The sequence below is a fragment of the Anabas testudineus genome, chromosome 2 (assembly GCF_900324465.2).
Source record: "Anabas testudineus chromosome 2, fAnaTes1.2, whole genome shotgun sequence".
NCBI classification, from domain to species: Eukaryota; Metazoa; Chordata; class Actinopteri; order Anabantiformes; family Anabantidae; genus Anabas; species Anabas testudineus.
Window position 1 is genome coordinate 21,091,450 of NC_046611.1, and position 16,048 is coordinate 21,107,497.

The window sequence follows — 16,048 nt, forward strand, 5'->3', positions numbered from 1 at the left end:
GTCTGGGAAGTCTGTTTGTTGGGTCTAGACGAGACTAAAGTCGCTCTATCCTCTGACCCTCCCCTCTGTGAGTAAAGCGCCTACATGCTCGCCTGCTCTGCCGTGACCTGATGAGATCAGACATCTCCCTCCGCCCCTCCTTTCTCCGACTTCCCGACATACCAGAGTGGCTCATTTCTGAGGGTCTGAAAGACGCTACGTCTTAACTTCTGTTTGGACTGGGAAGTGGAGAGTTAGAAAAAAAAAACTGCACTACTAAGGCCATTTTTAATCAGCTGCTTCGCTGCAAATGCTGGCCCAAGCAGATGGGAGTCATTACAGAATGTCAAACGTGCTCAATTTACTGCAGTGCACTGCCAGCGCTCCGTCCGTCTTTTAAAAGTCCCATTGTGATTATCTTAAGTGCTGCGCTCTGAATCTGCTTGTTTCTGGGTTATGTTGACATGCTCGTCGTCATATGTGATCAACAAGAATTGTATAATACACTGTGACTGTACACTGTAATATATTTCAAGTGCTCATTTAGTACCACGCAGCTTCATTGCATCAGATGTCGAGCTTGTCTGGGTTATGTCATTATTGAAGCGTCTCTCCGGCGTCTAGACTGAATTCTAAGCACTGTCTGCATCTATGAATAAAATGCCCCCTGGGCTTTAAAGGTTTTCTATTTTTTTCATTCTTCAAATCTAGGTGTTTGAACAAGACATGTTTGTTTAATAATGCCACTTGCTAGGAAGTTGTTGACTGCATTTCACTTAATCTTTTCCCCATTTGCTCCTCATGTGTGCCTAATTATCGGTCTATGGGTATGCTATGTCAAGGCATGGCACAGGCTTTGTATTTACTTACTGTCAAAACAATGAGTGTAATCTTGCTTGAATTAACCCGCCTCCCCTCCCCAATTTCATGCCATTGAGATAATTAGTCCCATGTCTCATCTGCATGTGAGCAGGAAAGCCTCTCGGCCCCCTCCAAACACTGCCCCCCCACCCCCCACCCCCGACTGGCACTTGGCCCTGGGCACTTTGGGCACCACCACTGCGCCATTATCTGTCTCTGTCCTAATCAGGGTGCATCAGCTGGCCCACACACTGCACTGGTCACATATCTAACTGTGGCTACCATCCACTTCAGGAGCAGTTTTCTGGCCTTATTCACACTACTTACTGTCGAATAATCTCCCTCCTGTTGGTTTCATAGATCGAGGATGATGTGTTAATCAGATTTTAAGGCCATTTGAGCCAAGTTTGTGTTTGTGGGTTAATGAGGAAAATTTGACTTGGTGTGTTTGTGAGTGCAGATTAGACCTGAGAATAATAGCAGATTTTGTGATTTGACCCCTAATGTAGCTCGTAAAGTCAAGATTGAATGGTGTGTTCACTCTTTATTTCAATACACTGACTAGAGTATAAGTAGATGCATTTTGTACCAGGATATTCTGCAATGTGGCTGCAACTAATTCTTTCTCATTTATCATTATTTAAGTTATTTGTTCTTAGCTAGTTTCAGCTTTGCAGAGCCAGAGGAGGCCCCAAATTCAGTTATTTTGTAAAACCAACAAACTAAAACTCAAGGCTGGGAATGAGACTGAAGCAAAGACTGACTTAATTATATAATTGTTAGTTTTGTAAAGTGTTGCCCTTCAGTTTCCTACAGCCCAGGGTCGTGTAAACAACTGGAAGCAAACACAACATGTTAAGTTGAGAAACAGCTTTTAGATTTAACCAGTGATGTATGTTTTGTAGAGCTGTGATATTATATAATAATAATAATAATAATAATAATAATAATAATAATAATAATAATAATAATAATAATAATAATAATAATAATAATAATAATAAAAATAAAAATAATAATAAATTCTGAAACGATTAGTTGATGGGCAGAAAATTAGCTACTGTGTAATTAACTAATGGCCGGCTACAGCGTCTCAGTATTTCATATGATGATGATGCTGAATTGAATACATTTTGCATTTCAACTGTTGCTTGGACCAAAAACAACACAAAACATCACCTTCGGCTTTTCTTCAGTGTTTGACATTTCTTAAAGTAACGAAGCAATCAATTAACTGATTAAATAATGATTAGTTTCAGCTCTGTAATTGTTCATGCACTCTGAGTTTTTATTACTTCACAGATGCTATCGGCACCTTTCCCTTCTTTCTTGCGGCCTTTTGCAGGTAGTGCTAAGATTTCAGCTGTTAACTGGGTGCTTGAAGAGTTATTTAGCAACACTCCCTGACGTCCTGGAGCAGTTCACACGTCTCAGTTCAAGGACTACATCTCGCTCCTTAGAGAATTTAAAACAGCTTATTGCATAGAAGCTGATGTTTTCTGTTTTTTATGCCCGTCCTCTGACAGCGCTGAACCTCTAACACAAAAATCTTTTTTTGGTACAGAGGCGGCTCTGCACAGCCTCCTGGGAGCTCTCACCAGCTTGACTTACAACGACCCCACTCAGCACCTGGAGCGGGAGCAGGCGCTGGCCAAGCAGTTCGCCGAGATCCTGCACTTCACACTGCGCTTTGATGAGCTTAAAGTAAGACGCTCATTTCTCCAACGTATTCCTAGTGTCAGTTGCTGCATTTAAAGCCCATACTCACCATTTAGATGTTGATGTAAACTCTGCACTTTTCTCCTGTGATACAAACCAGACTTACAGGCTGCTGATGCTGCTGAATTGATTTTTGCTCTGTGCAGTTTTAAACTGCAGCCAGTGATCAGCATTTAATTTGAATCCTAATCCTGCTCTGCTGTTTATTATACAGTAGATGTCAGTAGAATGGCTAATAAGGGTTATTTTGGGGAAAGAGGTCTGCAAATTATTGTTGTCCTGAGTCGATTTCTGCATAATGTGGAGGGAGGAAACATGAAGCACGTATCTGGCTTGAATTCAGAGACAAATTGCTAACGTGCAAAAATGTTAAACGCCAGGAAACAAGCGTGAGTGTCGGTTGAACGCCTGTTATCAAAAACGTAATTGTGTGAGCACTCATCTGGTTAGACAGTGGGTGAACTGGTTCTCCTACGCCCTCGCTCCTTGGATACAAAAACCTAAAAAACCCACCCCAGCACCCTGAGGCGATTTGCTGCAATGTCCCAATTAGTGCCCACTAGCCAGGCTGGCGAGATAAAAACTCGAAGGTAGGGGGTACAAGGTGGCATGCCAAGCCTATTCATCAATCTTTCACACCTGTGCATGGGCTTCTGACCTAGTTAAAGTGTCTGTGCGGCATGCAGCCCCTCCCTGATGAAGCAGCCTGTCTCTCTTGGTGGACACAGTGGACACAGACAGAGCACCAGTCTATTGTGGCGGGATTAGCAGGCTGTCAGTGCAGCTTTGACTGTGACAGGCTCAAACAGGAATGAGGATAATTAGCTAAACGATGAGCTCTCACTGGTGGTGACATTTAAAAGAAGCTCTCTGGTTGGTTACTTCTAGTTTTAAGGTGTCAGTTTGGCTTCAAGTTAAACCAGATTATTCATATTTCTTGAAGGTTAACTGACTTCTGTGGCTTTAATCTGAGGTTTTTATTGTAAATAACATCAAGTGGTTCGCTCGCCTCTCCTTAATGGGGCCCTTTGTACCTTTTTGTCATCTGTATAATTGTTGACATATCACAAACTCTACCCATGTGCAGCCGGACTTCACCAGGGGGATAACCAAATATTTTCTGACAGGATGAGCAGGGATGTGGATGTAAAGGGGGATGAGTGTCAGAGGATTCAAATCCAGCACAGCAAATAATATTGTAATTGTATCAGTGCTCTTTTTATGTCATCCCCTCCCCAAAGCTACGTTTCTGCCTTGTTGGGTAAAACATTGTGTCATGACAATGGTGTGTTTGATCCAGAACTAGATGTCCTGCTGCAGGCTGTTCCTCCTGCAGACACACAGAGAAACTCTTTATTAAGCTGCATTCCTGTTGTTTTTGCAGATGACAACTCCTGCCATCCAGAATGACTTCAGCTACTACAGGAGAACCCTGAGCCGCATGCGGATTAACAACGTACCGGTGAGCACATTATGTCCTCTCCTCTCTGGGTGGTGAGAATGCTGTCCTTAACGGAAACCCCGAATTTGCAGAAGGGGCTCTAATCATATCCACAGTTTACATGACATGTTAAATGCAACTACAAAAAACATTGTTCTCTCACTGCACATGTTCATCATATCATCTCATTCAGATTAGGATATTTCAGTGTGGTTCACAAACAGTTTATGTGCTAGTTACTGACAATTTGAGCGACACATCACAACAAACTCGGTGCAAAAAGTCATGATAAAACAGATGTTTTCTAATTTAAATAGTCTGCATGCATACAGCATACATGCAGTAAATGAATTGAAGAGTTCATTTACTTTACTTTATTTATTTATTTTTTGAAATATTGGACACTTCCACATTTAAAGCCTCTAAAAATCCTTAAAATATAAAACATAAGGAAACACCACACTTCAGTTGAGCTGCTCATAACTCATGTCAACAACAAATCATAACCTGTGATCAGGAGTTAGAAGCAAAGATTAGTTTTACATTTCTAACACTTTTTTTTTCCAGATTTAAGCATTATCAGATTTTCATTTTAATGGACAATGGATTTGTCCAGTTTATACATGTAGCACAGCCACTGATGTACCAGTGTTTATGTTTGTTAAAGGTAGCATTTATATCGCATGTGAAGAGATTCACCAGATTTGACTGAGTTTATTTTAAAATAAAAAAAAGTCTTCATTTTAAGCAGTCTATAATTTTGTATGACACTGACTCTGATTGAATGAACTCAATTATAAATGTGTGTGTCATCACAGTTTGTCTGTTCTCAGGCTTGATGCTGATTAAAGGCCTCAGTTCTCATTATAATCCCAGCACAGACTGCTGGGATCAGTTGGACAGCAGAAATGTTGAAGTTCTCAGGCTGTTCAGTCAGTGCCACTCAATCTGATGTCTGACCGTCATGTGTAGTTAAAAACACTGGTGCGCAGCAGACTTGAAGTAGAAGAATCTGATCCCAAGACAGCAAAGTGGCCCAAATCCTCATGAGAGAAAAAGAAAAAACTAATGATCAAAGGAAGCACCATCAACCATTTAGCAGATTTATGCATTTTGTCTTTGAAAATTGGTGCAAAACATCTGTCCACTGAACAACTTTCTTAACTCTAAGGGTTTACTTACAGTGGTGAACAAACAAGATTATTGCTGTTTGTAATTTGCTGTAGGCTGTGGGATGGTGGAGGCTAAAAACAGAGCACATAGTGGACCATTATTCATCAGGCAGCTACTTCAAAACAATGCTAATGATGATCTGCGTTTGATTTAGTGTATGTGTCCTAACAACAGCTGACTATTGAAAGGTCAGCTATTGCTGCACCAAAAAGTAAATGAAATCTAGGGACCACACAGTCCCCTCCTTTTTTCGTCTTTTTACCTGCTCGTCATTATTTATGACCACGTGCAAATAATCCTCATAATCAGTTGTGAGCCGATAAATAATGAATACAAAACAATGTGCAAAAGAAAATGCAGCATAAGATGCTGACAGTCCCAGAGAATGATTCCCGACGGTGGAGTCATGGCACTGATGATATGGATAAACTGTCCATATGCTCATGTTTATACTACGTCTTCAGATGTAAAATTCAAGGACCCGTTCACTCTCCTGTAACATGCACGCTGAACTTCACCAGATACGTGTCTTTATTCAGTGGTTTCGAGGACATCAGGAAGATACTTGGTGCAGAAAATTGAGAGATTTTCGTCTTTGAGTGTGTGAGTGCAGAACGAACTAAAACTGCTCTTAGTTTTGACCCGTCTGACAGGAGGATTTATTCTCCAAACTGGAATACGCCATTAGGCAAATGGGCTCAGACAAGTTGTCGTTAGGACCTGTCATTGCTGAAGGATGCTTAGGCTGCTCAGTCTTTCCTTGTAACTGCAGCAGCAGCAGCAGCATTTTAGTCACCAATCAGACGACTGAATCATTCAGACATCTGAGATGAAACGCATCTGTCCCCGCGGTAAACAGTCTTTGAGCTCATATGTCATCATTTGTTAGAACATGAATTGGTTTGAAATTTAGGGGAGATTATCCGTATTCTGTCAGTGTTCCCATAAAAGCAGAAGATGTTCTCATTATTTAGATATGCAGACAAAATTAGAACAGGCCGTTCAAGAGCCACCTTGTTCTTTGTTATCAGCCAGGTGTTTTCAGCGTCTCGTTCCGTATGAAACTGTAAAGAAGGAGAACATGTTAGTCAGCTGGGAAACCAAGAAGAGCAAGGAGGGCTCGGTGATGTGGTTTATTTTTCTGTCAGCATCGTATTTAATTAAACAGCTTTGATATGCACAAAAACAATCTATTCAAGCTCTGCATGATGATGAGGAGTGAAAAACCCAAAAATAAAACGTCCTTATACACAGACGCTGTATGTGTCTTCGCCTTTTCATGAAGGTGTTTTGAATAAATCCTGCTCTTTATATATTTTAATAGCAGAATTGATATTTCAGTGTCCTTTCACTAAAATGCAACTTGCATCGCAAGCAAGTGAAGTTCAGACATGTCACAATGTAGTGACGTACTCGACCCTCTCTGTGTGGTGAAGTGTCAACTCTATTGGCGGCTATTCTAATAACACTCATAACTTTCCGTATTTAAACGTCTATAAGTCCATTTGTCCATCCTCTCTGAGCTCACGTCACCTCAGTTGATCAGGAAATTATCATTATATACAGCTGGGAAGAAGGGTGGACAGCACAGAAGCACGTCATGACTATGTTATTGATACCTAACTGGTCTCTAGACACAGTCACCAGAGTCGCGCAAACGCAGAGATTTGCAAAAGACACTGCTCATCATCAAACACTAAACTAAACCAGTTAAGAAGCTATAAAATAGATTCTGACCTTTTCTTACATCATGCGAGGTCAGCCTTCCACCACATGTTGTGAATATAGCAGTATGACAACAAATTGATATCATGGACAAGAATTAAAGCAGCGGTGTAGTGTAAATGATCTCATTTTAAATTTTCACTTATATCTTCTTGTTTTATGGTCTTGACATTAAAAGGCTGTTAAGTTTCAGCCTACATCGTATTAAAAAGGTCTCTAATGTAATTTGGTCAACGCTGCAGAAACCACAGTGAGCTGCATCTCTGAAAGAACAGCTGATGACGGTGAATTCAGTAATGAAAGTCAGAGTTTGTGCAAGTTAAATCGATGTATTAGATTTGATCTGGTGTAAAGACAAACGCAACTGTCTCTTCTCTGTAAAAAATTAAATGTATGATTTCATTTTAAAAATGTTTTTTCAGGCTGATGGTGAAAATGAAGTCAACAACGAACTGGCCAATCGGATATCTCTGTTCTACGCCGATGCCACACCCATGCTGAAGACATTAAGTGACAGCACAACAAAGTTTGTATCTGAGGTAAGGCAGACAGGACACGCTGTGATCCATTTGATAGCCATGTGAAAGCGTCCTCTCATTTACTTTTGTCTTTGTGTCTTTACAGCACAAGAACCTGCCTATTGAGAACACGACGGACTGTTTAAGCACAATGGCGATGGTGTGTAAAGTGATGTTGGAAACACCGTAAGTGACTTTTTGTGTTTGACCTGTGCTGCCCCTCATGTTTTCTGTTACCTTCGTGGATCTAATTAGTCCTTTGTGTCCTGCAGGGAGTACCGCAGCAGATTCAGCAGCGAGGAGACGGTCTCTTTCTGTCTGCGGGTCATGGTCGGGGTTATCATCCTGTACGACTACGTGCATCCTGTGGGAGCTTTTGCCAAGTCGTCCAAAATCGACGTGAGTACGGCCATGTTTACTCCACCGTCACGCTTCACTGCCTGTTCTACAGCTAACAGTCTGTTTCTGGTCCACAGATGAAAGGCTGCATCAAAGTCCTTAAAGATCAGCCTCCGAACAGCGTCGAAGGCCTTCTCAACGCTCTCAGGTGAGATCATGCTGCGATCAAATTGTGTTTTTACCCTGCAGCTCAGCAAGTACTGTGAGTGAAGCTCACCAGGTGTGGTTTTCATTGAAAAGGAGGTGGCTGCTCACGCTGCGAGTTGGATGATATTGGTGCCTGTTCCCGAGCAGCCGACAGACCTCTCGGTTTATTTCACTTCCCTCCAGCGCAGTGACTCACTCTTCACTGGGGATTTGATCAACTGTGAGCCCTCTGTGCTGGATTTGTGTTGGGTGTCGCAGCCTCTGCACAAAGGCTGATTACAACTGACACCTCGTGCCCTCGCAGGCTCCCAGTTTTTACCCGGCTTGCCTAATGCTCACAGCTGCTGGAGCTGACACAGGGCATCTCTGTGGTGACCTCACATCTGTATCTGCCTCTGTAGCCGGGCCAGAGGCAGACTGGCTCTACCTGGTTACATGAGGTCATCTGCTTGTACAGTCAGAGTGATTCTCAACTCTAATATGACAGACGAATTTTAATGTGCAGTGTTGGATTATACATACATAGATTTACTCGTTTCCATCAGTATCAGTGATCATATAATGCATTAATATATGTGTTACAGGATATGTTTTTAAGGGTACTGTGACTGGAGTGAAGGATCTGAATACGTCTTCCATCACTGTTTGCACAGTAGAAAGTTGTGATTCAGTCATTGATTTGTTTATTTTTCTGTCACCTGCAGGTACACAACCAAGCATCTGAATGATGAGTCAACCAACAAGGCTATCAAGAGCATGCTGCAGTAGGACTGAGCTGCTACAACTGCTTGCCTCACAACCTGCTGGGGGGAGACGCCACTCTCCCGACTGATGTCGGTGCACAGAATGTTTGTTTTTTCTTCTTCTTATTTTTTTTTCTTTTGCCTTTTTTATTGTATTTTTTTAATAGAAAAAGAGCTACGGCTCCGCCCTCTTTTATAATGCAAAATGCTACTGCCATTATGAACGTCTTTTTCTGTGCCAAAAAGATGTTGCTGTAATATTTTCGATAAAAGGCCATGCTACAGTGGCAGCTAATGAGAGCATTGTGATTCCTCTGGTGTTTTTAAAAGGATATCTTTTTTTTTTTTTTTTTTTTTTTCCCTATATCAGGGATGGGAGTGCTTTGACTTGAAAATTGAAAAAAGATATATATATATATATATATATATATATATATAAGAAGTATATATTATTTTTGTTTGATTCGTTATTTAATATTACATCCTCTGCATGATGAAAATGATGAATTTTCTTTCTATTTAAAAACAAGTGGTTCAGTTTCATTTGTCTGCTCTGATGTGCATTATTAAATGTTTTGTTATTGGAATGGTACTTGTCGAAGTGAGATTTAAGAGTACTGTTTTTATATTTTTTATAGGTTTTACTTTGTGCATACGTCTTTGTTTTCATAGTTGTATTTTTCTTTTGAAAACTTTAAACTGTGATGTGTGCAAAATCAAATTAAAATTGAGAGTGTGTACTGTAAATGGACAGTATGTCGTGGTTGGAGGAATTAAACTGAGGTTTTCTACAACCGTCAGGTTCGATCTTTGATTGGTCATCCCACGTTGAAGCAGTAATATTTACAACAAACTAATGGAATGAACACTGTTCAACAATAGACTCAAGAAGGCGAAAACAATTATTTAATGTAGCATGAATTTACTTTGAAAGTGCTGACGTTGTAGGGAACCGAGTGCTGGAGAGCGGCATATTGTTTTGTTTATTATGTTACTTGCAAACAGTTTTGTGACTTTTAGGAAGGCAAGTAGAATTGTAGTAGTATTTCTTGCTCTTGTAGCCTGTTAGCTGCCTGTAGCCTTTTGCTTTGATTTAATATCCAGTGTCAGATACCAAGAAAGATGGTAGAAAAACATTTCAGAATAAACAGACTGAGCTTTATTTTTTAACTCATTACGTCTTTCCTTTGTTTCATCTGTGGAAGTGACGTATAAAAACAACAACATAGGGTCTAAACATATGTGTGTCAGATCTTTTCTTATTCATTGAATTTTATTGGACATTATGGAGGAAATCCTGTGATGTTGGGATCACAGGACAGCAGAAGTGTTCACGCCTGTCATGTCAAATATGTCAAGCATCAACAGAAAAAGATTGGATCTGACTAACACGTCATAACCGAGCATTAAAACCTGTTATGTAAACATCACCTATTATGAACAGGCAGCAACAAGTAAATACACCCGGCCAGGAAGTAGTCTGACCCAGAACCCTAAAGCTAGATGATAGATAAACTTTAAAACTATTGGTATGTCAACAATATGAGTGAGTTCAACTTCTTACATTCGAAAATGTGATGAAAACTTAGCACTGTGTTTATTGTGATTTCTCTGGTGTATTGAAAAAAAAAATTTCCCCCTATACTGGGGATGGGAGTGCTTTAACATGAAGGTTTAAAAGAGGGGTATATAGAGAAGTAGTGGCCTCTTGCCTTCAGCTTTATGATACTATAACATGCTGTAACCTAAGTTATATCTGAATTAAAAACGTTAAATAAAATGCTACAGAATTGTGTTAAAGTTAAACAAATAACAGTATCACTGAGGAGACGGGACTTTAGCAAATAGCAACCAATGCAGTAAGGACAAAATAATATAAATAAGCTGCTCCTTTAAACATTAATGATTCAACACGAACGAGAGCATTTAGGTTTAGTTCCAGCGGCAGTAAAGATAAGTTTAATGAATTAATGAGAAACTTTGAAAAAAAAGAAAAGAAAAACCTGAAAAAAACATTTTTCCTTTTTTCTTTTGTGCTCATGAAAAATACTCATTTATATTTTTGTTACTGTTACACATCCACTGCTTTTTCATTTGAGCCATTGAGCTCTTTCTACCTTTTATGATCAGTCCATGTCCAATGTAATTAATGGCTCATTAAAAAACATAACTGCATGAGGTCAGTGACAAGTGCCCATCACCCTGCCATTGACAAAAAGCTTTTCTGGAACCATTATTTCTTCCCTACACATTAAAGGTTTTTCTCTCCTTTCAAACTCACCCTTCAATAAGAACGAAAGAGAGCAATGGAAATGTCCTTTCCAATCATTCTCACTCCCCTAACCTTCCAGTTTTGCTTTAGCACGAGAAGGGGGCTACTGCTGGGTGGGAACTGCAGCACTATCAGCAGCGTGGTGGAGAACTTCTCAGGGTCAAAGAGAGAGAAACAGAGAGGCAGCAGAGTGTGGCTGGGTGTGTCCTCTGCAGCATCGCTGCACTAACAGATATGGGAAAGGAAGGAAATAAAGTGGTGCGGTCCTGGGTGGGTTTTAAAGTCCTTGAGGGAGAGAGTGATTAAAATGGGAACACACTGCTTACACCTTGTGTTAAAGTTTTCTAAATGAATGAATCTAACAATCTGACATCAAGTCAGGTTTTCCTCTCTGTGTTTATCACGTGTTTCAGGTTTATCACCCTTAAAAATGATGGTTGAGTTTATGTTTGTTTATTTTTGTACACGTGAACTGCAGCGACGAAGCAGCATGCAAATTTCTGATGGAGTTTGACCTTGAATATCTGTCAGTTGGTCTGATTGTTGGAGGGTATTGGTGCCTTGGTTCTTGTTATATTTCAGAGGAACTCGATGGACTGCCTTAAATGCTAAGAGTTAGTATGGCAATGCTACTTTCTAGTGCATTTGAAAGTTTGTTTATTTGCATGCAGGCCAAGAAAAAGTGTCAGAACCTTGCTCAAACAGGAAAACATCATCCCAACAGTGAAATATGGTGGGGTGAGCATCATGATGTGGGACTGCCTTGCTGTCTCTGGACCTGGACCACTTGTCATTGTGACAAGGAAAATGAATTCCCCGGTTTCTCTATTGATGAAGGGTCCCACAGGGTGATGTCAGAGTGTCTGTCCACAATCTGAAGCTCAGTAGAAGTTAAGTGATGCAGCAGAACAACGAACCTAAGCATCAAAGTAATCTTCCAAAGAATGGGTTCAGAGACACATAATCCACTTTTTGGAGTGGCCCAGTCAGAGCCCAGACCTCAACCTAATAGATCTGCTGTGTGTCCTACGAATCTGTCTGAGCTGAAGCAGTTCTCTGAGAAAGAAAGCTCCGAAAATGCTCCTGGACGTTGTGCAGGTCAAATCCTCAGCTACTTGAACTTAGCTGCTGAAGGTGGTTCGGCCAGTTGGGTGTGTTTAATGAAGACATGAGAATATCCTCACTGTGTTTTATTATCTTGGTAATATAGTGTTTGTTTATATTTGTGACTGGTGAAGATCTGATCCCATTTCATCACAGAAAACCAGGAACGTGCCAACAGTTCAAACTTTCTGATGACTGAAGGTGAACTTTGCCTCATGATTAGAAACATCCATTCTTTTCTAAATAGGCTTTTAGCTTCTCTGTCACGTCGTTTGGCAGTTTGACATTTGGACTATTGTGTGAACTGGCACAACTGTCAGTTATTTCTGAGTAGAGAGTTTCTTCTTTTATTCCAGTGAAACCCCCCCAGCAGCCTGAGAACTGTGTTCTGTCCATAAACCACAAGGCCCTAACACATTGCTCATCTGTCTCTTGGGTGAGACAAGTTCACTTTTCTGAGAAAGACAACGGCTATCCTCTGAGACCACCCCGCCACCCACTCAACCACCCCCTTCACACACAAACACACTGTCACAGATGCAGAGCCCCCCCCCCCCCCCCCCCCCCCCTCAAATCCCACTTCCTTCTGTACGTTGCTTTAATCGGGGGAGTCTTAGTTAATCAGTCGTGTCAAAACATTAACGGCTCATTGAGGATCACATTTCATGCCAGCAAAACTGAACCAGCGGTGCCGTAATCTCGGTCCGTTGTGCAGATATGACTTTTCGCTTGGGCAAAGCATCGGGGCTTTATCAGGAACTTAGAGTCAGTGAAAGTGTTGCTACACATGAGCGAGGGGACACAGGCTCAAGTCAAGTTCCTCTAAAACCCTGAAAGGCACCGTTTCACCCACAGAAACATGTCCCTTTTGTTTTTAGTGAACGCCTGCAGATAAACATACATAAACAGTTTTTAAATTGAGATTCAGATCTGACTGCTCTATAATCCAATAACGTCTGCGCATCACTGATATACTGCATGTTACACTGTGTGAAATTCTAATTGGCATTTAGTGCTTTTTCCATTACACTGAAACTTTTCCTGCACACTGATGAAATAGTTATGAGTTGTAAAATATTCATACTTTTCTTTAACTATCATTTTGGCTTTTGACGTTCCTTCTTGACAGTGGAAACAGTGGATGACACAGATGTGATGCAGTTTTCAGTTGCAGGACAAAGTCTTCCTCAGGATTGTCCGGCAACTTGTGTTGGTGAAATAAATGTTTATATTCTTGATGATCCAAATGCGTTTTTGCACGTTTGTTGAAGTTCAGATTTTGAAGTTTCTATCTTTGTGAGACAGCAGATGACAAAACAGCGTCTCACTCTTCATCCGTGTGGTAGCAGATGACGTGTATTTTGGCACCCCATCACTTTGGTCCAGTGTGAAATAACTCAACAACTATTGGATGCATTATCAGTACCTCTGGTGCAGCCATTCATGATCATTGTGAGCATGTTAGCGTGGTGACATTAACTTTTAGATCAGAATCATCTCACAGATTCACTTCTCTGGTGTTTATTGTTTTTCACTTTGTTGAATTTATTTTATTCATCACTTGCAACAGCTCTGTAGCTTTGAGTACGTGAGATATGCTCAGGCTCTGTGGGTTGTTTACATTTTATACATACGTTCATATTTCACGCCTTTGTGAGAAGACAGTGCACGTGTGAAATACACCTAGTGTAGCTGTCATTTCCTTGTTGACAGTTGAATGGTTTATGTTCTTTCTTGCTGACCTGCTGCAAGTCACACATGGCAAAACAGCAAACGACTTGTGAGGACGGTGCTGCACGCCATGTAGCAGCGTGTGCTCTTCTTTAGCCAATAGTGAATTTTAATTAAAAAAAATACAACACAGTTACGTGTAGAACACGATATTGTTGTTGTGGTTTTGTGTCTTGTGCGCACGTGAACATTGTTGAAAAGAAAGTTCACTTAAGAAGAGTTTACAAGATTTAGTTTAAATAAATATAAAGATTCAAAAAGAAGCTATATTCCTGGCCATCATGTTATATTAGCTTTTCATCTAATGGTCTTCATTAGTGGGAAGGACTTTTTTTTCTAGTTAGCTCCTCTAAATGGGATGGAAAACATCTGTATCAATTTAAAAAAAGTTATGGTAGATGTGCACCAGACGATTGGATCAATCACAACCTGGCAACCCAAAAGTTGTTAATCTTTCTAGTTTGTTATCAGATCTATAAAGAAAAAAAAAAAATTACCATACACATACAGTGGCAAGAAAAAGTATGTGAACCTTTTGGAATTTCATGGTTTACCTACTGTTGACTCGTGAACACAGATGACTTCACTCTGTGTTCTTTACCTCATTAACGAGTGTTTGTTGTGCTCTTGGGGTCATTTTGACTGGCCGCCCACTTGTTGGTAGAGGAGCCACAGTCCCAAAGTGTCTCCATTTTTATGGTTGTTCTCGATTCTCGAGGCACATTATGTTTGTACTCTTGACTTAGATGAAGATCAGATCACATTTTATGACAAATTAAAAAACAAAAAAAATAGCATCAAGGAAACATTAATTCTTTCACATATGTTCCCATTTATTCAAATCTGCTGTGTGAATAAAACGTTTATTGGAGGATGCACAGCTGCAGCAACATTTTCAACCTGACAACATGAACACTGATGTTAGTAATAGTTTACTACCATTTATTTGTAAGTAATTCATTCTTTTATTATTACTAATTCAGATGAATCCCTGGTTTGGACATCAGTGGACATCATGTTCACGTCCACTTGCACTTTTCATATGTCCTGCCTATTGCAGTTTCCTCAGACGGAGGTACTGAAGGGAGTCGACCGTTTTCTGTCTTTCTGTAGGACCATAAATCAGGGCTCTGAGTCCTGATGACTGTGCACATGTGGTTAGAGTCTCTACAACCGAGGTTTGTCTCCGTTCATCCTGTCACTGAGTAATATCCGACAGAGCAGCAGAACATTCACGTGAGATGTGAAATCTGCTGCTGTGGTCTCACCAAGTTATTGTGTTTCTGTAGTCGGCCTGTTGGTGCAAAAATGGTGAAACAATTTCGTTTTTTTAAACTTGGCAATAGGAAGTGTTGGTTACGACAGCGTGGAAATGTTTTAGACTCCGGTGACACTTATGAAACTGCAGTGAGCAGCTGATTAGCTTAGCTTAGCTCAAGGACTGGGACAGCGTGTTCCTGTCCAAAGGCAACAAAACCGAGAGCCAAAGTGAAACCGCTACTTTCAGATTCTGGTCCACACGTCGGAAATCCTTTTTCAAAATCCCACATCACTGGAAGCTAAAAATTCAGCCTCCTGTTAAGAAAACATGTGACAGTTTGTATTGTATTGTGTAGAGGCTTTTAAAAAGGTTTGAAGATAGTTTATTCAACATGTCTGTTTTTAGTGACACCACTTCCCACGAGCTTTTGACTTTTACGGGCTAAAGACGAGAGATCCCAGCGACTTCATCTGGATTCAGAGGACCGGCTCCTGTGGTGGGATTGAGACAACACAGACAGGACATTGTGTCTAATAGTGGTGCAGTGGTTTGCGATGTCTCATAGGATATTGAAAGAAATCCTGACACAAGAAATTGCACTGATGAAAACAGTTTTAATTATCAGCTTGAATTCTTCCCCTTCTAAAAACTTCTCCATGTTCCCACAGTTCATGTAGACTTGAGCAGGAACCACCAACAAACTCCAAACGGTGTAACTCTGCATCCTCCCTAACCACGTTTAGATGCATGTCTATGTTACTGTAGTTGGAGTGAGATGCAAAATGAGGAACAAATGAACATAAGTGACCAGGATTATAAGTTTCCATGAAGACTCCCACTGAAACTGACCTCATGACATTAGCTCTGTGTTTGTCTACCAGTGTGACTAGAGCTGACTAGTCAACACTCACACCTTATAAATGAAGGCTGCCAATGACGTCACGGTCTTGTGCACGATTAGAAACCTTTCTTGAA

At 40.6% G+C, this 16,048-nt stretch overlaps 1 protein-coding gene across 2 annotated transcripts in view; it reads left to right on the forward strand.

Moving 5' to 3' along the window:
• fam49bb (family with sequence similarity 49 member Bb) overlaps positions 1-9,046 on the forward strand; it is a 31,340-nt gene extending 22,294 nt beyond the window's left edge. For both annotated transcript variants that reach the window (XM_026361601.1, XM_026361600.1), the window contains exons 6-12: positions 2,405-2,544; positions 3,944-4,021; positions 7,321-7,437; positions 7,523-7,602; positions 7,689-7,815; positions 7,893-7,963; positions 8,667-9,046. In XM_026361601.1, coding sequence (XP_026217386.1) covers positions 2,405-2,544; positions 3,944-4,021; positions 7,321-7,437; positions 7,523-7,602; positions 7,689-7,815; positions 7,893-7,963; positions 8,667-8,730 — 677 coding nt within the window. In that variant the 3' untranslated portion in view covers positions 8,731-9,046. The remainder of the gene's footprint in view (positions 1-2,404; positions 2,545-3,943; positions 4,022-7,320; positions 7,438-7,522; positions 7,603-7,688; positions 7,816-7,892; positions 7,964-8,666) is intronic.
• The last annotated feature ends 7,002 nt before the right edge of the window (positions 9,047-16,048 follow it).